This window comes from Cyprinus carpio, chromosome B17 (genome assembly GCF_018340385.1).
Source record: "Cyprinus carpio isolate SPL01 chromosome B17, ASM1834038v1, whole genome shotgun sequence".
Classification (NCBI taxonomy): Eukaryota; Metazoa; Chordata; class Actinopteri; order Cypriniformes; family Cyprinidae; genus Cyprinus; species Cyprinus carpio.
The window spans coordinates 25,133,103-25,156,188 of NC_056613.1; the positions used below are offsets into that span (position 1 = coordinate 25,133,103).

The 23,086-nt window shown below is 38.6% G+C and overlaps 1 protein-coding gene across 6 annotated transcripts in view; it reads right to left on the reverse strand.

Annotated features, from left to right (window-relative positions):
- ralgapa2 (Ral GTPase activating protein catalytic subunit alpha 2) overlaps positions 1-23,086 on the reverse strand; it is a 159,981-nt gene that overhangs the window by 4,451 nt on the left and 132,444 nt on the right. For 4 of the 6 annotated variants that reach the window (XM_042742922.1, XM_042742921.1, XM_042742918.1 and 1 more), the window contains one exon: positions 2,995-3,119. In XM_042742922.1, coding sequence (XP_042598856.1) covers positions 2,995-3,119 — 125 coding nt within the window. Of the gene's footprint in view, positions 1-727; positions 788-2,994; positions 3,120-23,086 lie in introns of all 6 variants that reach the window. The other 2 variants (XM_042742920.1, XM_042742919.1) reach the window with 2 other exon arrangements.

Below are 23,086 nucleotides of genomic sequence, written 5' to 3' on the forward strand. Positions count from 1 at the left end.
AAAGACACCAAACCCTGCATGTATACAACCATATATTTCCATAACAATGATCTCAAAGCTCTGTTCCAAAACCTAGTGAGCTGCCTACATAGACAGCATTTGAAGGCATCATATTCAACGACTGGGAGCAACATTAGTAATCTCTGAAATATAAAAGCAATGAAGTATTACATGAATATTACAATTTAAAATACTTGTTTTCTATTGTATTTTATTTCCAAATTGAATTCATTCCTGTGATCAAAGCTGAATTTTCAGCATCATTCATCATCATCTTCTTATAATATTCTTACATTGAAAACATTTTTGTTGCTTAACATTTGGAATATACTGAATGCAAATTGTGATTCCTTGATGAATATAAAGTTCAAAAGAATAGCATTTATTTGAAATGTACTGTCCCTTTTAATCAGTTTAATGCATCATTGCTGGGGGTGCTGGGGAAATCTTTCCATTCAGCTTAGAATACTGTCTTGGAAAGTAGTTGCTTATTTGGTAGCGAACTAGGTTTTGTAACAGAGCTAACAGTCTGCAATAGTGAAATCTTCATCATAAACTCATCTGATATACTGTGCTTCATTCCATAAGTGTAAGATTTTTAAAAGAAGAAAAAAAGTCATAAAAGAGGGAACATGCATGGTGTATAGAAAAGGTGAGAAAGAGACAGAGACAGAGATAGGTTTGTGGGCCACATGCCTAATGAAGGAAGCAGGCAGAAAAGTCTTACAGTCCAGCTTGGCCCAGAGGTGATCCACGTCCCAAACCATCCCTGGCCAACGCCTGCCTGCTGTCATGGGTGAGATGGTGGCGAAACATGGAGCAGCGTCATAGACTGTAACCCACACAACAGCTCAAGGCCCCAGGCCTGTCTGAACTCTCTTCTATGGGCCTGGACCATGCATTTATGAGGGAATCTATGGCTCTGTTCCAAAACCCTGTGAGCAGCTTCTTATACCTGTCTCTATAAGAAGTTATCTCCTAAAAGCACTTTGTGCTGAAGCCACAGCAATGGCTTCACTATGTCTACACTGGAACAGTGAAACTGTACCTCAGGTCAGATTGGAAAATTAGGAAAATGGGTGAATTACTATGTATCCAGTTTATTTGTAAAGGAATTCCATAAACAATAAAATGGTTCTGAAGTGCAACAACATTGGTTAGAATGACACTCTAATTGTGCAATTATAAAGTTATGCTTATATAAGTTATATATCTCAGAATCAATAATGCTCTCTGGCTAGACAGGGAACAGAGCTTGTATTTCGTGTATGTATATGTAGAAGAACTTCTTCCCAACCTAAGCCTGCATTTTATGGGTAAATTATTAATTAGTAAATAAATATAGACTTTGGTTTTTGTAACACAAACAGAAGGAACAGAAAAAGAAAAGAAACAGGAATGAAAACTGAGGTTAAGCACAAAAAAAGAGTGAACATGAGAAGCTAATTAGAACAGAAGAGAGAGTGAGGCCAACAGAAGAAGGAAAAAGAGAGAACAACAATCTGGGGAAGCAGTTTTTGATGTGTTTGAGATGCAAAAGAAGAGAAAGCCAGAGAAATGGAGTTTGAAGTGTCTAATGGATGAGATTCTCAGTCTCTCTGAGGTCATTGGGAGTGTCTGTGTGCTGCTCCCTATGCAGTCAACAGAGGTCACCACAGCGATCTTCTAGGAGATAAATGCATGCTGCTAGAGAAAGCAAAATTATCCCAAAGAATGTGTGCTGAATAGTGCACTACACCGTCACTGCTGCATTCAGGGATTGGGTCAATTAACATCCAGAACAAAAAATGTAAATAAACTCTACAAAATGCACTGCATGCCCAGCCAAACAATGTCTGCTTCATTCTGGAAATGAAAAAAGATAACTCAACTAAAGATTTAAAATCCACAGTATCCTGAAAAATGGACAAAAATGAAGATGAAACGGTTTTTAAAATTATGATGTAGTATGAGAAACAGGCTAATTAATTACTGATAACTATATATATATATATATATATATATATATATTGATATATATATATATATACACAGTATATATAGCTTGAAATAAAATAAACATTAACTGAAACAAAATTAAATATAAGAAATTCATTTTATTTCAGCTAGTTGGCAAGGGAACAAGGGAATGGTTTAGTTGATATAATAAAATAACAAAAACAAAATAAACTAAAACTAAAAAACTAAAATTAACTATATAGACATAAAACTAATACAAATGACAACAACAACAACAACATTACTAAAACTTTAACTAAAATTAAAATGAAAACAGAAAATATAAAACAATAAAATGAACAAAAATGACAATATAATAAATAACACGGATCAGACTGTTATCCGGGGTTTCCACAAAGGTTTGTCAATGAATTTCCAGTCATGTAATTATTAGATAAAATATATTTTATAGTTATTGAACTCACAAATGGCATTTCTAGCCAAATAAATATTTTAGAGCATAGCATAAGTAGATCAAATATATTCACTACATAATTAAAGACTTTTAAAGATTTGATTAATTTCCATGACATTTCAAGGTCTAGAAATCAAAAATGATATTAACCTGTAATTTCCTGTTGGGACCCTGATTCAGTGCACACATCACTTTCTCTTTTCAGTACAGTTAACTCATTAAGCTGTACTACAGTGCATTTTCAGTTTGATCTACTGGGCTTTCACAGTCGAAGGCTGTATTGATCTTAAAATGAAGCGCCTAAGCGGTCAGTGCACCTGTGCATCATCCACCCTCAGAAGAATGCATGGGACAGTGAAATGAAAACAAAATAAGTGCACTTTATTTTACCATATGTGGACTTGCAGTGTACTTAAGAATGTACCATATGTAAAGTTTAATGTTAGATTTAGGGTTAGATTCACTTACTGCCCAATTGTCGTAATAACTATTCTATGTACATGCAGAACAGGATGGTAAAATAAATTGCTATCAACAACAGGAAATAGGAAAGGAAAATAAAAACAGAAACAGTGTCTCACCTGCACCTCCCGTTGGCCAGTAGCTGGGGGAAGGCGAGAAGACCTGGGCAGCAAAGTCTTCAAAGGTCATGTTCTCTTTGTGGTTCTGAATGATGGCCTCCAGGTAGAGAGCCCTCTCCTCATAACTGAGAGCCCGTCAAGGAAAATCACATTTACATAACAGCAAATCAACACAGCATTTGAAATTACCCAGCAACAACAAATGGACAATGGGACAATAAAGACAATCGAGGAAATCGAACAACAGCACAGATAAAGACTTGGAAGAAAAAAAAAACAAAAAAAAAAAAAAAACATGACAAATAAGTGACTCCTCTGGAGTTATTCAGAAATGTTGTGTGAGGAACACAATACAATTCATGCATGCATATTCAAAAATGGTGAATCAAGATGCTTGCACCATGTTTGATGCCAGTGACGCCAAATGCCACCGGGTCTCAGGAGTTTTGTTAGTCTGAATATGCAGAAGTGCGAGGAAGCTTTTTGAGATCTAACACTGAGTAGGGGGCAAGAACAGAAGAAATAGCTTACCAAAATAATTTTGGTTGGCTTCTGAAACAAAGCTATCGTGTGACTGTGACTTAGAACCAAAATCAGAATTAAAATGTTCAGAACTACTTGCAAATTAAAGAGAAGTGAGTTAAACCGGGATTTGTATTGAGGAGCTGAAAGCCCTAATATTTAATATATACAAACACAAATTTAATTAAAATACATAAAATTTTAGTTTCAATATTTGTAAATGTTTAAAATGTTTAACTGGTGTTGCTTTTGTTTCATTTGTTTAATGAAAATAGAGTAAAAACTGTAATATTGTGAAAACATTATTATAACTTGAAATAGCTGTTTTTAATTTATTCCTGTGAATTTTCAGCATCATTACTCCAGTCTTCAGTGTCACATGATCTTCAGAAATCATTCTAATGTGCTGATTTACTGCTGATTGTTTTTGCAGCTTCAAAGTTTTGTGACATTTTTTACTTTTATATATATATAAAAGTGACGTGTGACATTTTATACATTTATTTTCATACACTTTGTTTACATTTTATCTTTCAGGATTCCTTGACGAATGAAAAGGTCACAAGTACAGAATGCATTTGAAACAGAATTTCTTTACTTTTTTGATCAATTTGATTCATTCTTGCTGAATAAAAGTTAACCGACAAAAGTTAATTACTAAAACAAACCGTAATAAGCTTAAAAGTGTGTATTATAATGTAGAAGTCTTGGCAACAGCATATGCTTTGACTGCATGGAAAGCAGCAGAGTAAACACACTGCTAAACATCTTTTGTGTTCCACGGAAGAAAGTCACACATGGTTTGGAATGACATGAGGGTGTAAATGATAACAGAATATTCATCTTTCCCCCCATGTACAGGAAGCTAAAATAATCAGGGGAAATGAATTAAAAAGGAGATGAAAAGCAGAAAGAGCCAAAAACAAAAACCCAACAACAAAAATTATAATTATTACGATTCGCTTTAATTAAAGCTTTCCTTTAGGGTCCGGCACATTCCAGTTGGCATTTCAGGGCAAATGGCAACTTCATGTAATAGTGTGGGCACTTGTACTATGGCAGATGAAACAAATCAGATCTTCCAGCAGACTCCTGAAGCCATTACACACATGGTGAGCAGAGCCTGTTCAGTTACAGCTACAGTCCGTTAACCGTCCAAACAAACGCACGAGCAGGTGTTTCTGCCTTGATGCTCACATACACACCAGCGCAAGCCTGGCAATCACTCAAAAACTGATACACGCATACAATCTGTGTGTACTGCTGTATTTACATGTATATATAGCGTGCATGTGTGTGCGCTCTAACATCTAATGAATAGGTTGTGGAGTGGAGGCAGGGGCGTTCCAGGGCCACATGCCTGCCTGCTGAAATTCTGGAGGGCCCCACTGATGCCATTCCCATCTCATTAGGGAGGCTGCTTATTCCGCCAGGCGCTAGGCTGTTGCCAAGGCCTTTGCACTCCATCATGACCACACTGGCTGCAGCACAGCGCGTGTGTGTGTGTGTGTGCCACGTGCCGGCGCAGCAGGGGCTGAGGCAACCGTGACAAATTGTTGAAAAGGTCCGTCTGAACCCAGCACTGACAGGCACCTGAGCCTGAGGGCTGCACACAAGGAGAGAGCAATCTGCTTCACTTCTGCATGCTTTTCTGCTGAAAACACACGGCGGGGAGGGAGGAGGCACACGTATCTGGAAGAAAAACTTTTTTTAATAAAACCGGCCATCGCTGAAATTGAAACGACCAGACGGCACGCAACGTTCTCGGTGTGTACATACAAGTCTGAGTGCACTTGCTCTGAGAAGCATCTAAAATGATTTAGCAGGGTTTGCTGCTATAGAAACATGGACAACATTACAATAAAGAGACTGTCAGGAATGAAAAAGTAAAAATGGAAGCATTAAAAAAGGAATAATACGAATTGGCCACACAGCACCGTAAAGTAATGGGAGCAAAACAAAAGTGTATGTGCGTGAACTAGAGGACAGAGGGAGAGAGAGGAATGAGAATAAGGGATAATAAGCCTGATCCCACAAGGTCAACAGAGCCATATGGCGTTCCATTATCAGAGATGCAGATGACTTAAGCGTGGCTCAGCTATTGAGATTCCTAAAACAAATATTGACCTCAGCCGGAGTCACCGCTGCCATCGGCCAACCTGCACTCCCACTTCCTGAGGATGAAAAAACCCTAACCTCTCATCTATTGAACAAATATATGCAGCGGTCACAGCACTTTACGTATCGTACATTCATCTGCGCCTCAATGCTGTTTGCGGCTTCTGGCACACCTCTGATTTTCGTGATACCGCGTAGACTCGGCAGCTGTTTGCATAAATGTATGCCAGTGTTTAGATGTGGGATTTGTTCTTTATTGAACATTATAGCATGAGAAAGGCATAGACAGCTACGCATCAGGAGTCAAAACAATAAAGCTGCTTTTGCTGGCATGATTTGTCTGCCATCTCCTCTCGTCTCGGGTTTCTCTAATTGTTGTGGCACAGGTTGTTCCGCTGAATGCGTGAGGTGGGCTGGATGACGGTGGTGTGCATTAATTCAATAAAGCAGAGGACAGTGACGCAGGCTTCACACGCCGTCCGAGCGCTCATTTCTGTCAGAAGCAGAGGGAACAGAACATACAGGAAATATGCGAAATGTTTGCACAGACAGAGGTCGCTCGGATGACACCGTTCCAGGACAGAAAAACAAACACTGGGCAATTCTGTATTTTACGCAGACGAGCGGAAACCTACACAATTTGTCGATGAGAAAAAAGTTCTCTGAAGTTTAGGGATTTCCCGATGTGACTGTAATTTAAGTCAACCTTACAGCACCTGCGATGGAAAACACTCCAGTCCCATGCAAACGAAGCATAGTGGGAATTTCCGAAAGCATTAATGGCAAGAACACGACTCCCAAAGGTCTGTGCTCCCAGAACATCTACCCAGAATGTTCTAGAAAGTGCTGGAGAGAGGTTGCTGTGGTGTCAAAATTTAACATCCCCCTGCCATGTAAAATAATGTGATGACCTCATTCGAGCACAGGTCAGATTGTGCGTAGATGGGCGAAAGGGGAAGAAAGTGTGTAAACAAAAACTACAATAGCGCTGTGAAAAACAGATGAAGCAAATCCACTTTGGAGGAAAAAAATGTCCTCTAAGCATTTTGCGGAGGGGTTTTAACAGATAATGCTCTTTTTCCACTCTTTTGGAGGCCACTTTGCCACCCCACGGTGCACCAGGTGACAAAGGCGAGGCATTAAAGGCTGTCGAGAGCAGAAGCCCAGGGGAGCGCACAGACTCATTGAGTATTCAGGAACAGTTCAAAACAATCTATTCAACTGGGTCTTCAACCAGAACACTCGGAAGCAGAATACTGTATCAACAAAAAGATTGTTTCAAATGGTAGGGAAACATTTGGATTCGAGTATGAACCTGAATCGATCCGTGTATAAGGGTGTAAGGATGTGGATCGTCTACAATGATATCGTAATTGTTGTTTTAATGCACACTTTGTAAAACATGTAACATTCCTCGAGAATGTATGCTGTTATTGTGATGTAGCCTAGCTTAATGCAGTTACAATGACCTTAAAATCCAATATATGGGGGCAATTCATAAAGGCCCTGCATGAGTTTTTGCTTCATAGGGTTAAGCAATGTTACAAGCAAGGGTATGGTTTTCTTCCCAAATATCAGTGAGATTCCAAATGTGATGGATTATATTCGACAGTACAATAAAAAAGAGGTATTGTGAGTTATCTTTTTGACTCAATATTCTTTTGGCTCTAGAAGCCAAATCATATGTGTGAAGTATCACTTTATTTTAACATTTTCTTATTTTAATATTCATTTATTTAAAGCACTGATATTCGTTGATTTAATATAGTGGTTTTTTGTGTTATCTTATTGACTCAATATTCTTGTGTACAATAAAAAAGAGGTATTGTGAGTTATATTATTGAATGGCATTATAAAGATCAGTTGAAAAGTTCAATTGACTGTGAACTAACCAATGTTCAGGAGTTGGATATTATGTGAATTTTAAGGGGTCAGATATCAAACTCAGCTAAATACTGTCTAAATAATATCCAAAAAAAAAGAGATAATTCACACTTCTACACACATAATAAGTCATTATTTTAAGTGTGGAAAAAACAGATATTTGTTTATATCACCCAAATCAGTCATCGTGGAATGATAATTTTTTCTGACGTGTGCAGGAGGGTGATAGAGCGAGATGAAGAGTATGTGTGCTGTTGTCCAGATGGTAAGGGGTGGCCAGTGGGGAATTGAGAGGTCAAGCACTTTGGCAGATCAAAGCCAAGGTCAGGTGGCAGTAGTGGCCATGTTCAAGGTGCACAGGGACTAAGAGGGCCTCAGATGGCTTCTCACTAGCAGTCAGCTCAGGGGCCAGACCCCTGGGACCACCTTCTGAACCCATCCCACCCTGAAACCCCTCCCCTCTGTCCACACACACAACAAAAGATCTCACCCCGCAGGACACCTCAGCCTGGATATAACACCGCTGACTCAGGGTCACAATGCCAGTTTGACAATACACAGAAATCTGTCATTAACATGTTCGCGGAGATAAGGAAGTAGCAAATGACACAGAGTAGGAGCAAAGTAGCTGTGGTTAAGATTACATTATGAAAAAACAAATAAATAAATAATATATATATATATATATATACTGTATGTGTGTGTATGTATATGTATATGTATCTATCTATCTATCTATCTATCTATATATATTTAGCACTTTGATAAAATGGAACAGGTTTGTGACAAAGAGCACAGATGGACATGCTATCTCAGAGACCTGAGGAAGAGAAAGAGGTGTAATGCTAGAGCCGTTGAAGTTGGGTTTAGTGTTTTATTAGCATCGCAGGGGTCAATTAGCAAACAGAGGCTTGAGGCCTTGCACTGCTGTGTCTAGTTAAGCTGGAGAAAAGCGAGGTCGGATCGGAGATGGAGGCCGTAATTGAAACATAAGGAGCCTCTGGAGTTTTAGCCTGAGGACAGGCCACAGTGCTGAGCTTCTGCGTTCAACTGCAGAGCCTGAAGCAGCTGCAACAGTCACAATGTTCCCCTCACTAATGCCAGCAACACTGTTTCTTTCACACACCATTCTTGCTCGCTGTTAAAGGAATAGTTCACCCAAAAATAAAAATGTTGTCATTAATTACTCACCCTCGTGTCATTCCAAACCTATTACGGTTGAACCTCTGATGTCACATGGACTAATTTAACGATGTCCTTTCTGTTTCTTGAACGTGGTAGTTCTGTTGCTGTCTATGCAGGGTCAGAGAGCTCTCAGATTTCATCAAATCTTAATTTGTGTTCCGAAGATGAATGAAGGACTTATGGGTTTGGAACGGCATGAGGGTGAGTAATTACTGACAGAATATTCATTTTGGGGTGAACTAACAATTTAAAGGTAGGTTTACAAATTTTTTTTCAAATTTTGTAATGCATATAAAATGGAAGTTTATGGAGCAAGGCACTCACTGGGACAAACTAAAACACACACTGCTTTAAAAGCATAGCCACAAGACTTGGCAAGACATAACTGTTAACATGAGGCTAGAGTGATAGAAATCACTAACCAACATTGTCTGTTTACACTACATTACAAAGGTTTGAGATCAGAAAGATATTAATATTGATATTGAAGAAATTGATCAGTCAAGTCATTTATAATGTTATAAAAGATTTCTATTTCAAACACATTCTTCTTTTGAACTTTCTATTCAAAAAGTACCCTTAAGAAATGTGTCGATTCCACGAAAATATGAAGCAGCGCAACTGTTTTCAACATGGATAATAAACATAAATGTTTCCCGAGCAGTAAATCAGAAAATTAGAATCATTTCTGAAGGATCACATGAAAATTCAGCTTTGCTTTGTCATCATGGAATAAATTACATTTTAAAATGTGCAAATATATTCAACAGAAAACAGTTATTTGTAATCATATGTCAAATATTACTGTTTTACTGTATTTTTGATTAAATAAATGCTACTTTCAAAAGCCCAAACTATTAAGCAGTAGTGTACAAGCAACTCCTGTCATGCATAACAAGTTAAATGTCTAAACCTGGTAACTTTCACAGAATACACACAAGGCTACCAGTGATGCAACCATCTATAAAATACTGCTTATTCACCCACCATTTAGAAAACTTAAAACAATAAGTAACTATTTATTTGTGAATAGAAGAATTAACAAAATATAAATGTAGGAATGCCCACAAACTTTCACTGTCAGGACACTTCTGTAATCATCTTTTTTTAAAACTTAGAGTTGAGTCAATATTACTTTAAATTTAGAGCATTAAGTTTTTTTTGCAATAATTAAGGTGGAAAAAAAGGTACTTTGTACTACAGACAGTGTAATATTTTACTAAAATAGTAACTGTTCATTGTTCACCAAATGGTCTTCCTCATTATTTTAATGAACCTCTATTACAAAAAAATATGATGGACAGGAACTTTTAAGGACAGAGTTTAAAAATCAAATGCAAATTTCCCGTCATTTCACCGCTGTCACTATCAAGACACGGTAAAGGTTAACAATACGTTTCTGCTCGGCCCGCTCTTATTTGGCCTCTGGAGAGTGACCATGCATGCTCAACCTCCACTCCAGCCAAGCACCAGCCATTAACCTCCACCAATCATATTGACCTTGCTGTCTAGCCGGGGAAGAGGATAATTGGCTGGTTCAGAAAGAAAAAAGGCCCCGCTGCTTTTGGGATATCGTCCGAGCGAGTGTACTGCTGACATTCTCCTCTGTGAATGGAATGTTCTGCATACAGATGCCTCTCTGCATTACTGCACTTGTGCTCTAATTAGGCGCTGACACCATCAGTCAGATCAAACAGACGGCGCAGACTGACTCATTTCCACTGATTACATAGTATCATCACCACAGACTGAGAGGGGCTTGATCTTGTGTTTTCAGCAGTATTTTGAAGAAATCGTGCTCCGTGAGAGCTGCAAGCAAGTTGTGCAAGAACTGCTGCTATCATTCACTTTCAGTTTTTACCCACAGTTCTTCTTTACTGCCGAAATATTGCCATGCTTTACGTTCACAGTCATAATCGTGAAGATGCTCCTGCTAAATGGGATTCACGATTTTTTGGAAGTCTGACAAGTCAACCATTTCAATGAGTGCTTGTTCTAAACACTGCTGAAAACACTGCTTATGATACTTTGACATACAATCTAGACAAGAAATAAATAATCACTTTATTATTTTTTTAGTATTTTTTTGTTTTGTTTTACAGTAGCCTGCAAAAATGATTTTAACCCCTGTAATAATGGTTGTTATTCACATTATTTAGTCCAAACCCTGTATAAATATACTCAAGGCCTGATTCACATGGTCAAGCAGTATACTTCAGTCTTGACACAAATGCTTAGCATATGTGTACAGCCACAATCTTTCATATACTCCATTTGATAGTGTGCGTGAACATAGTCGCTTGACACACGCACACTAGCAATGCTAATCTTTATACTGTGTCTGTGCTATTTCTCTTTATAGACAATAAAAATGTTGCGTATATCTCTTAATCTCCTCACACAAGCACTTGCCAACACTGGCATCATTTGTTGTTCCTTTCTCTAGTAGTTTGATGTTGTTCTGTCTCATCCATATAAATATCCATTTATAGGCTAGGCTAGTTTTCCCACCTAACTAATTAGTGCAAAAAAATGAAGTGCATATGCAACCTGAGCATACAGTGTAAGAAAAATCTGGACGTGTTATTCTGATGAGCAAATTTATTTATACATATACCTTGTGTTTGCAGGGACCCTTTTCATAAGACTGCGATGACATGTTTCAATGGTTGCATTACATTTCCATTCAAAAAATTATATTTAAAAAAAAAAAAAAAAAAAAAAAAAAAACATTGGACAGTATATATACTGTATAACACTGGGATTTGACACAAATTTCACGATTTGATTTGATTTGATTCACATTCACAAGCTTGTGATTCGATTCTGGATTCTATATAGATTATTTTGGATATATATCAGGTAAACATGCCAAATTTTCTCAATGAAAAAAATTCACAACTAATGCTGTAAAATTTACACGAGAGTCAGTTGGTACTACATTACTATAATATTGAAGGTTAAAACTAAATGATTATTTAGGCTATACAACTACTTAAATCACACTTAAAGTTTTTATAATAAAAGTTACAATTACATAATAATATCTCTACTTCAATTCATTTTTTATTATTTAAATGGTGGCTGTCATAAAAAAATATAAATTAAACATTGAAGAAAAGTAAAAATTATAATAAATTTAAATGTTGCATACATTTAGCAAAATGCCCCTCTCTAAAGTTTAATTTTCTAGCTGACTAATGAGTTTATGGTCACCGAATATGATTATTTCTGAGGTGACGTTACGTGACATTGCTTACAAGACGTTATACTGACGTCTTTGCGCGGCTGAAACACTGATTGAGCGATTACATGAGACAGGATCCGGGTTGTAAAGTTGTACTCTTTCTTTTAACTTACCTTCGGATGTTTAGTCATGTTTATTTTGTGCTGAAACTGGTTTTAATGTGGAGGAGATGATCAGTTCACGTGCGCTACGCGTTGCGGCGTCTGTTGATCGAGGCGCTACAGCGATCTGTCACTCTACATTAAACAGCACCAAAACGACATTTATTGTTTGAATACTGCAATACAATGGACAGAATTTGAAATCTGAGACTTTGTTTTATATTAAAAGTACCACAGCACAATGCTTATTGTGATATATTGAAGTGCCCTTCAATATTGCGTCCTTTAACTGAAAACAGGCTAGATTAATCTATTCTTAAGATTTAAGAATCAATATAGTTTCGTAAAAATGAGAATAGATTAAAATTGAGATATCGATATTTTTTTACCCATTCCTAATATTTTTGTATTATATTACCTGTCAATCAACTTTAAAAAATCTAGTTATGCTAATGTGAGGGTGTTTCTAACACAGTGTCTATGGTAGTGAAAGGAAATTTGACATTGTTCGCTCTTCTGACTGCCGTTCTCAGATTCTCTCTATTTTATCCTTGTTTTAGGAATGCCAGGAAAAAAAAACTAGCAAATGGGAATGCAAACAAATATATTTGTGGTAGTATCCCATTGACTGCAATAGAAGTTTACCCAACTATGACAAAAAACAAAAACCAAAAAAAAAACCGAACTTTTGGTTTTAAGTCACGTTTTTTACTGTCTCTGACATTCGTTGCATTTTACCCCCTAGTGGCAGTTGCATATAACTTTCAAACTGGTTGTGAAGCACTGTTACCCTCTGTTTATTCACTTTGGTAAAACGAATGAATAATGATGAATGAGAATTATGAATATATCTACACAAATGACCTGAAAATTCTAAAAGAAAAAAAAAACAAAACATGGTAGGTAATAGTAATAATAATACAAAAGAAATATGATACAAAAATATGATGGAAAAAAAGTATTTAAAGAATAATGTTGTAGTGCAAAAAAAATTGCACTTCATACTTTTGATAAGACTACATCACATCCTATCAGGTGGTTACATATGGCCTAGCCGCAAAAGTTCAAATGTTTCACCACAATCGAAGATCGGATACGAAATGCGAAAAAATCCACATACACATACATGAAGCTCCCGCACTACTCTACACTGAGATGCATGTCTTGCTTGACATGCAGCTTTTACCGAAGTCTACTCAGCCCTACATGTTAACTCAAAAGAGACACTAAATGCTCCGCCAATGAAAGAAGCTAAGTATTGCTTCTGTAACTAATGAACCATTTACAGTATGAGGGCTTTTAAGGGATGGAGGAAAGTGTGTCGAAAAGCACATCTGAGAAGAGCTAGCAGTGAGAGATGTACCGATAAAAAGAGAGAGAGACAGTCTTTCCTCACAAATGGACTCAAAGCCAGTTACCGTCAGCTCCAGTGCCCATGGGATAGCAGGTGTTGATTGGTGGCTTTCTGTGGCACCGCTGTAAGGGTACCTGTTGTCACGGTACTGGACGGAGGTGTGAAGCACGTCTCGGTGGAAAAGCCCAGAGGAGGTGTGAGGTGATTATGGGATGGATGGGGGAGGGAAAGAGAGAGAGAACTCCAGAGGGACGAGTGAAACAATGCTGCTGATGTGCTTGTCATTAGCTCAAGGCCCTGGCGTCTCATTAGTCAGCTTGTTCTCAGAAAGAGATGATGATTACTGATCAAGAGCGCCAGAGCGAGCTAGAGAGAGAGATGACAAACTACAACAAACAAGGGTGGGGAAGCATCAGAAAGCGTCCCTCTTGTCTTTCAGTCAGTAATGTCAGCTTCTGAAGGATATATGTGTGTGTGCGTGCATCTTCCTCTTTAGCGAGAGGCTAATTAACCCAGAGCCCAGAGCTGAGGGGACAGGAAGGGGAGTTAAGACAGGTTAATTGAACCTCCAGGGGGACGTTCACACCCTCCACATCTCACCTCTCCAGCATCCATCTCAGGACGAGACGCGGTAACGCAGAATTACGAGCGTGACATCACTGCCCATGCAGATTCCCACATAGAGCTGCCAGGCCGGCCGAGTCTGAGCGCAGATTTACCATGGCTCTAAATCAAACGTCTACGGTTTCTCTGTGCAACCTGAGCATGACACGCAAAGGCTCCTCTGCCTACGGCGCTCAAAGTATTGATCTGATCTAGGGGTCAAAGGAAAGGGCTTGTCGGCATACAGGGAGAATGCAGAGAGGTTAACGGGTCACAGCTTACTGAAAGATGCTCAGCAGTGATACAGGTGGCACTCATATTATAGATCTCAGGGGAGCTGTTGAGTGAGGTGAGATGTATGTGACTCAGCAGTCTTCCAGTCCGACCTAAACACTCTCAAAGCTTTAATGCAGCATTTCTGAGATAGGAATGCTTAAAGTGCCCCTATTATGGGTAATGAAAGGTTCATATTTTGGTTTTGGGAGTCCCCAACAACAGGTTAACATGCATGCAAGGTCAAAAAACACTTTCATTGTCTTATAATATGCATTTATTTTTACTTTATTTGCTCAATGACTCTCAAACGAGTCGCTCAACAATTAATTTTTCCAAACCCCTTCTTTACATGATGCTGATCTGCGGTGATTTGTCAGATTGGTCTTATTTTCATTTCACCATGCCTGTAACGCCTGATAAAGCAGCGTTTGTGAGCGCAGTGTTGCTTTGTGTACAGTGTTATCGGGGGAAACTGCTATTTTACTGCTCCAATAGCGGCACCTAGTGGCAAAGAATGAATTTGCATTTTCAAATTCGAGGGTGAAAACGGATTTACCCTCACAGCACAGAGCACAGTGTCTTCTCAACATGATGCTATCCACAGGAATTCACTACGGTGTTTGAGGGAGGGGGCGTTCAAGTTTTGCTAGGTCTGCATGCGCCACAGGTGGGCGGGCAATATGCTAATGATTCATGTTGACATCAACATGAAATGGCTTGGGATTCGTCTTAAAAAAACTTGTTACAATGATTCAGAGTCGACTCTTTCTTTTGAGAGACATCTTTATACACGGTGCACTTTCAGATTTAAAACTTTGCAAGATGTTTTCAGTCATGTTACACACTGCATGAAATGTCATTTTCAAAAATCCATAATAGGGGCACTTTAAGAAACTTCTGACGCTGTGGAAAGAACCAGGAAGTGGGAACAAAGCAAACTGGATTTTGGATGCGTCTCTCTGAAATTGGTCAATGGTCAATAAATGGCAACGGCAGTGAAACGTAGAGCATAGAGTCACTTTGGCAAACCCTAGCACTTCTTGCGACAAACCACAGGCATTGAAATCATTCAAATCGATTAAATAATTTATTTTTTTTCTGTCTTGAAAGAGTTAGTAATCATTTTCCTGATAAATGATTTAACAAATTCAGATTGTCGGATTTCCAATCAGATGGAGCTTTTTTACTCTGAGTCACACACTGGTAAAGGCTTTAATGTGACATGCAATGAGGGAAATAATCAAGAAAACAAACCACTACTATAAAAGGCAACTGGCAACAGCAGCACTTTTAAAAGAAGATATAATAAGATGGAGCCATCAAGGCAGACGCATCTCAAGTCAGAGGTTCTTTGAAGAGCTCTTTTCTATCAGACACAGGGCTCTTTGTGATAAACAGCTCCAGCATTTATAAAGCCCTCCTCACCGAGACAATGAGATTAATTCACACGTGAATATGCATTGGGTGCTGAATAATCAGCTAAACATGCCGTTCTGAATGGACGTGGATTGGAAGAGAGAATCTGTAATCCACTTGTAAGGTATCAGACAAATGCCTGAAAAATTAATGATAAAGGTGTTGAACAATGCTGCAAAATCTGACAAGGACCAAAAATCTACTGCTAGTTCCAGTGATAAAAATGTTATACCAGTCTTTCTACAGTATCAGCTTTAAATCATGCCTTTACCACACGCTGTTAATTAGCAACATGCAGTTTGACCAACAACAGTCAAAGATGAATTACATCGTTAAGCGTTTTAATGGCCACAACTGAAGACCATGATACTGCGACATGTGTGTGATAGAGATGGGTCATGCTGATTTACCCAGCGTCCAGTAACGTTTTGCTCTATTTTTGACCATCCAGACACGAGTACTGTGTTGAGGACAGTGTATTTATGAAGGTAAAATAATGGCTAAAAGATTTGCAAATGCAGGGTAAGAGTTGTGGTAGTGTACATAATACTGTAAGCATAAATTAAATTTGCATGTGCAAGAGAAGCTGTAAAGGTGTTAATCGCGTTTCAAGTGTAAGAAAAAATTATTTGCAGCATTTTACTGTTACCCGTAAGTGTAATTCAAGTATTGTGAAACTGCAGCTTCATGCTAACGCAAAATAAATATGATCTGCATTGTTCTGACTTCAATTTTTCCACGCTTACACTTTTGGCACGTTGTTTTTGCACTGATTGTCAGTATAGAACAGTGATTTGTAAACGAAAACAACAGTTTAAAGAACTGCAAAATGGATCGACTGCATAGAATCTGTTTGTGTAAAAAAAACAAACTGTTGCAAATGTCTAAACAACTTGTGCATGTGGGGCAAAAAGTTCCTGAATTAAACCGATTTGTACAGCTATGTCTTTATTTTCCTCTGTGCTTACAACTGACCTATTGGTAAGCCCCTCCCCTCAAATGCAGATGAGCCAATGGCAGTCGAGTACGAGTTGTGCAGGGAGCGGAACTCGGACATCTTTAGGTTTCAGCGCCATAGAAAAACATTGGAAGATTATTTTAGTTAGCAATAATAACTCTGAAATTAGTATCACTATGAAATTTTAATCACAACAACTTGAACACTTAGAAATGAATGAGAATGCATCTAAGTGGGGATGGGGAATAATGGTTAATAGACTTCTGGTTTAGCAACTCTTTCTCCCATTTTCTCTTTTCACTTTTTTTTTTGGTAATATCTGCCTGCAGGCACTCTGTCAAGCGCACTATTACGAGACAACAATTAAGCAGGATGTGGAAGCCGGCACCTGGTCCAAGGCATTCAGTGGCTTTCAGCAGCAGCTGACTGTACAGTGTCCTCCACGCCAGGTGGTCCTCCTTCAATGACATTAGCTAGTGACTCCAGGGTTAATAAAGGGCCCGCACTGGCCCAGTGTGCTTGCGCAAATCCCATTGACTTAGCCACAGACACTGGCTCTTTAAATTGGCCGACCTAACAATGTGCTCTCCCAACACCCACATAAAGAGAGCTCAAACACACAATCTGGGAATGTTACTTGTCATCAGAAAGCATACAGGCTGTCTTTAAAATGTAAATACATCTCATGGATGTACTGCTGGAGCAGCTGTATGTTGTACTTTATTCCTACAACCAACTGGGCTCCTTTCCTGCACAATTACAATGCTGAGGCAATGCAAACCTATGTATATTTTAATACATTGATCCTTAGATTGTTTTATGTTTGTTTACATAACCATAAGATAAATTAATCAAGCAGCATGTCATCTAAATCGGTAGATTTTAGCTTTTTTCAGTTATTATGATTTATGGTATTAATAATGTTGATGTGATTAGGTTTTTTTGATTGTGAATTTTTTATTGTGATATATTTGTAGAAATTTTGGAGTAATTAGTTTTTGTAAATGTTTTGCTCACTATGGCTGCATTTATATGTTGAGTCTGTGATCAGTAAGTTTTTTTATGTTTATGTTTTTGAAAGAAATCCCTATTTATTTGATCAACAATACAGTAAAATCTGCAATATTGTGTAATATTATTAAAATTTAAAATGACTGTTTCTGTTTGAATTTAATTTAAAATGTAATTTATTCCTGTGATCAAAACTAAATTTTCAGCATCATTACTCCTGTCTTCAGAATCACATGATCCTTCAGAAATCATTCTAATACACTGATTTACAGTTTTTTCTTATTATTAAGGCTAAAAACATTGCAGACTGAAGACTGGAGTGAAGGAGCTGATAACTCAGCTTTGCATCATAGGAATAAAAGCAATTTAAAATAAATTAAAATAGACAAAAAAAAAAGAAAAAGAAAAGAAAATTTCAAAATATTTTTTTACTGTATTTTGATCAAATAAACCCAGCTTTGGTGAGCATTAAAACACATACACACACACACACACACACACACACACACGCACACACACACACACACACACACACACACGATGTCTAGGGATTTAGCTGACAATACCGAAAATTCAGAGAGAGATTAAAAAAACATTAAAACACCAAACAGATGAAGAAATTGTGATAACTGCAGGAGAAAAATATTTTTGTCATCATACTTCTTGGAGATCAAGACAAAACCCATGGGCTGGTGTGGAGGAGGAGCTATAGACACTTTCTGGTCATCCTCTTCCTCACTTCATAGCTTTGTGCACCAACCGTGAATAAGACTCATATACATGACAACAGCTATAGATCTGTAGTGGCTCTGCCACAGTAATTAAAAGGCTGTATGAAGCGTTTGAAACCAAGACGTGCAAATCACAATGAAATGCTAAGTGCTTCCATTTCAGCAACATGCTGGATAGTCTGGCAAGCAAAAATAAAACCAATCACAGACACGTAATGAACTTCCAAACAGCTGCTCAAAAGTGAAAAGGACTCTGGTTGAGGCACTACCTTATAATGAGCATTTCCTAAACAAGCAAATTAATAGGAATCACAGAAAACATTACGGCATTATTACAGGCATCCAGCGTGAGGTTCTGATGGAGGAACATTAGCAGAGCTTAGCCCTTCACCAAGCAAACTGCACTCTTCTACTTCACAATGTAAAGACGCTCCATTTCCACATCAAAGCCAGACTGGAAAAAAGCAGGATGCGCACTTTTATGTCGCTCTGTGGTTTTTGCTGTTGTTTTGTTTATTCGCCCATCCTCTTCGCAGAGACTCCGTTTTGTGTGAACATGCAAATGGAGAAACACAAGGACATCCTTTAGCTCAGAACAATCACGGGCAGCGCGTGGAGGAGCCGTCTCTGCCTTTGAACTGTTTAAAGTGGTATTAATGGCCAACTTATAAATAATCAACTAATTCCTCTTTAAAGATATCCGCCTGTGGGGCGCTGGAGACTGAGAGCGCTGTAGTCTTTAAAGAAGCAGCCCTCTGTGGCCTGGATGCGCAGTCAAACAACCGCACCAATGCTCTGGATACTCAGAAAAACTACTGTTTATTATAAAATTTGAAAGCTACGCGACTTACTTGCATGTATGTTCAAGGTTGCAGAGTTCTTGCATTTACTTTAAAAAAAATCTGTAAAGACTTCACAATAAGAAGATCAAAGTTTGTACAATTACACAGCATGTAATAGATTGTGTACAAGTTTTGATCATGTAGAGGCCTTAGAAATTTGTGTATTAAATATTATAAAGTTGGCTTTATAGGGTTAAATACTTTCCCTGTGCTCATACTCAATACCCAAGACTATTATCTAATAAAAAAAAAGCCTTTACACACCTAAACTTAATTTGTTGTACTGTGCTATTATTTTAAAATTAGCATCAAAGCTGATTTACAAAAACAGCACAACAAAGAAAAAATGTATCACGGGACGTACAATATAGTCAGAGGCTTATATGGTGGCTGACATTTGAGTGACATTTAGGGAAGAATTGGATATGTGTGGCATTAGAGAGGATAAGCAGTCTTCATTCAGACCCGGAGAGCCAGAAATGAGTGAGCGAGCTCTGGGAGATTGAATGGCAATCAGAGCACTGCTGATATTCACCGATTGAAGACTCTTTCTCACCATTGGAGGATTTCAGTATCACAAGAGCCCTAGAGGCAGTATTCTTATCAGCAGCGGCCTCAGACAAAGAATCCCCCCGAATGAGAGATGAGCTTTAACGAGGGCCGCTGCTGAACAATCCTGACGATTAGCGAGAGGAGAATCAGGCATGCGTGAAGATGCAAACACAAAGATACGAAACCCCTCTCCCGCAAACAAACGAGTATACATCCTGGCACGATGGCACGAGCCTCGAGACGCCAGAGATCTTTTGAGAACGACCATCGTGCGAAGAATACCTCGGCTGCCGCAGGCAATCTCATTCTAATGAGCCAGAAACAAAACACAAACAAAACAAAAGCAACAGTGCTCTGGAAACACGCGCTCTCGTACATTCAAATACTCCCACACTTAAGTGCCCAAGCTTGCCAGAATTGCTCATTATCACTCCCTTTACAAGACTACAGACAAAGCGCTAGAGACAAAACCCACACACGGCTCATCAATGCGAACGCGTTCATTGTGCGCACGGGCAACAAACAAAAACCGGAGCGACATCCATTTGGATAACCTGAGAGGGCTAACAGCTTTCTCCCAGAGTTGGCAGCCCGAGGAGGGAGGAGAAGAAAGTTCATTAATTAAACAGGGCTTGGGCAGACAGATGGAACCGCTAGCTGGATGCTAATTACTCTTGAGAAGACGAGCAGGTTTAACACTCGTCCTCCCCTCCTCCGCCATCAATCACAATTAGCACGGCTCCGAAACGTCCATCCCGCTCGGCGGACCAACAGCAGGATGAGCGAGAGAAGGAGATAAAAAGAAACTATGATCAGCTACAGCACTTCATTTTTTCTTGGGTATGGATGGGAGGGTCACGCGCCAAACTTACCAAAGCAAAATTTCTAGTTACTGAATACAGCTTACAGTCAACTAATATCTACACGTGCTCTGTTTGTTTTTGGCTCAAGAATGTAAGCACGGAACATTTAGATTATATTTCAAATCAAGTTTTAATTTATTTTAAAATATAATAAAAAAAATTTTAGATTTGTTTTTAAATTATTAATAATAGTAAAAATATATATTTATTCATTCTTTTATTTATTTGTACTATAAGAGTGGTAAAACCATCAATGTCCAGTGTATTGAAAACATGATGTGTTTGTAGAGCATTTGATGTTAAAATCAAATCTACACCCTTGCTTGGAGGCAATCGTTTCCCCATTGTTTCACATTTAATACAGTTGTCTCCCATCTGCACAAAATAAACAACAACAACACAGCAGAAAAAACTATGGCAGAGTGTAAAAACACAAGCTAGCAGGTGCCCACAGGAGCCGCTCTCACGCTTACAGGCGCTTTAGTACCGTCACTCCTGAGGGAGCATTAATACAGAAGCAAGCTTGGCGTAACTCTACCTCTCTCTCTCTCTCTCTCTCACACACACACACACACTCGCTGGGGGATCCCACCCTGATCTGGCAATGGCTCCTCCATTCACAATAGTGGCAGAACACAGACAGATGTCAAGCATGAATGCCTAATGGAGTGCTAGTGATTTCTTTTTTTTTTCATTTTGTGTGGGAGGAGACGGAGGTTCAAGTTTAAATGTAGATTGTCAAATTCAATCACATTGGCGCAGACGTTCTGTGATGCAAAAAATGCTGCTACAACTTAAGCAAATTTTTAAATGATATACTGTCCTTACTAAAGCAACCATTGCTATTCCTACAGTGCATACTGAAAATACACTGTCATGGTCTAGAAAAGTATGGAAGACATTGTCAGAATAGTCCATCTGCCATCAGTGGTTCAACCGTAACGTTATGAAGCGACGAGAATACTTTTTGTACGTGAAGAAAACAAAAATAACGACTTTATTCAACAATTTGTCTTCTCTGTGTCACTCCACATCAGCCATTATTATAAAGTCATTAATTTTGTTTTATTCGCGTACAAAAATGATTGTCGTCACTTCAAAACCTTGTGGTTGAACCACTGATGGCAGATGGACTGTTCTGACGATGTCTTTCATACTTTTCTGGACCATGACAGTGTAATTTACTTGGCAGTCAATGAGACAGTCACAAGCCTCCCGGTTTTCATCCAAAATATCTTAAATTGGGTTCCAAAGATGAACAAAGCTTTTACGGGTTTGGAACGGCATGGGGGTAAATGATTAATGACAAAATTTTAATTTGGGGTGGAGTATCCCTTTAACAACCATGGAACGTTTGTATTGAAACTTTTCACTGAAATGTTCTTTGGGAACCAAAAATGGTTATTCTATTGCTTTGCTACAAAAGCCCCTTATTTGGATCTTTATTTTTAAGAGTCCAGAACACCCTGCCAACCACTCAGAATTAGTTTTGCACCACAAAATTGTCTTTGGAAAGTGTAAAAATTGTGCTTAGATAGGAGGAAAATGGGAATATCATCAAGTGCGTATTTCATTTCAGGTTGATGAAGTATGAAGAAGTTTGACCCAGTAGCATGCTGTACTCATATCGAATTAGACACGACTCGATGACCCGGGAGTCTTCCTGCTCCCTGCGGAAATTTGATTAAAAAAGCTATTGAGGATTCCGAGCATGATGATGATGTGCAGAAAAGAAAGCCCAGGCAGAGCCAAGGCTGGATAAACATGAAGTACACGAGATTCACACACACCTATTACATCTGCCACCTGTTTTTGTCCTATTTTGTTGTTCTGTCACGGAGTTGTTTACTGACATGTGTTTAAGTCCTGGCTTTACCATAAGAGAAATCCCCCACGGGCATTTGTGTGTGTGTGTGTCACTACTCTTTGTTCCAGGCATCACGAGCAGCAGGAGGGGTAGAGAGAGAGAAGAGTAATGCTATGAGTCATTCAGTGTTAGAGGAGAGGGTGGGTGGCTGGGTGGGAGAATACTTGAGTATTTCATATAAAGAGGCAGCAGTGAGACGCCATATGCCATATGGGCAAAACTGACTTTCCACTCATGACTGGGCTTGACAGGCCTGTGGATGGGAGCCCCCCTTGAATGTGTGTGTGTGTGTGTGTGTGTGTTAGTTACAAGTTACTGAACATTGTGCAGTATATACTGCCAACTATTTGTGAAAAATAAGTGAAACCGCAGGTATTATTTCACACAGTAGAAAGCAACAATATGTACACACACACACAAATGTCAAAAAGCAATTGTTGGAAGAACAAGAAAATTCAATGCAATTTGATCCATTCAGATTTTTTAAATTACAATAATTTGGTCTATTTGAATTTGTTCGTTCACCATACGCAAAATGCCTCGTTAAGACAATACATTCTTT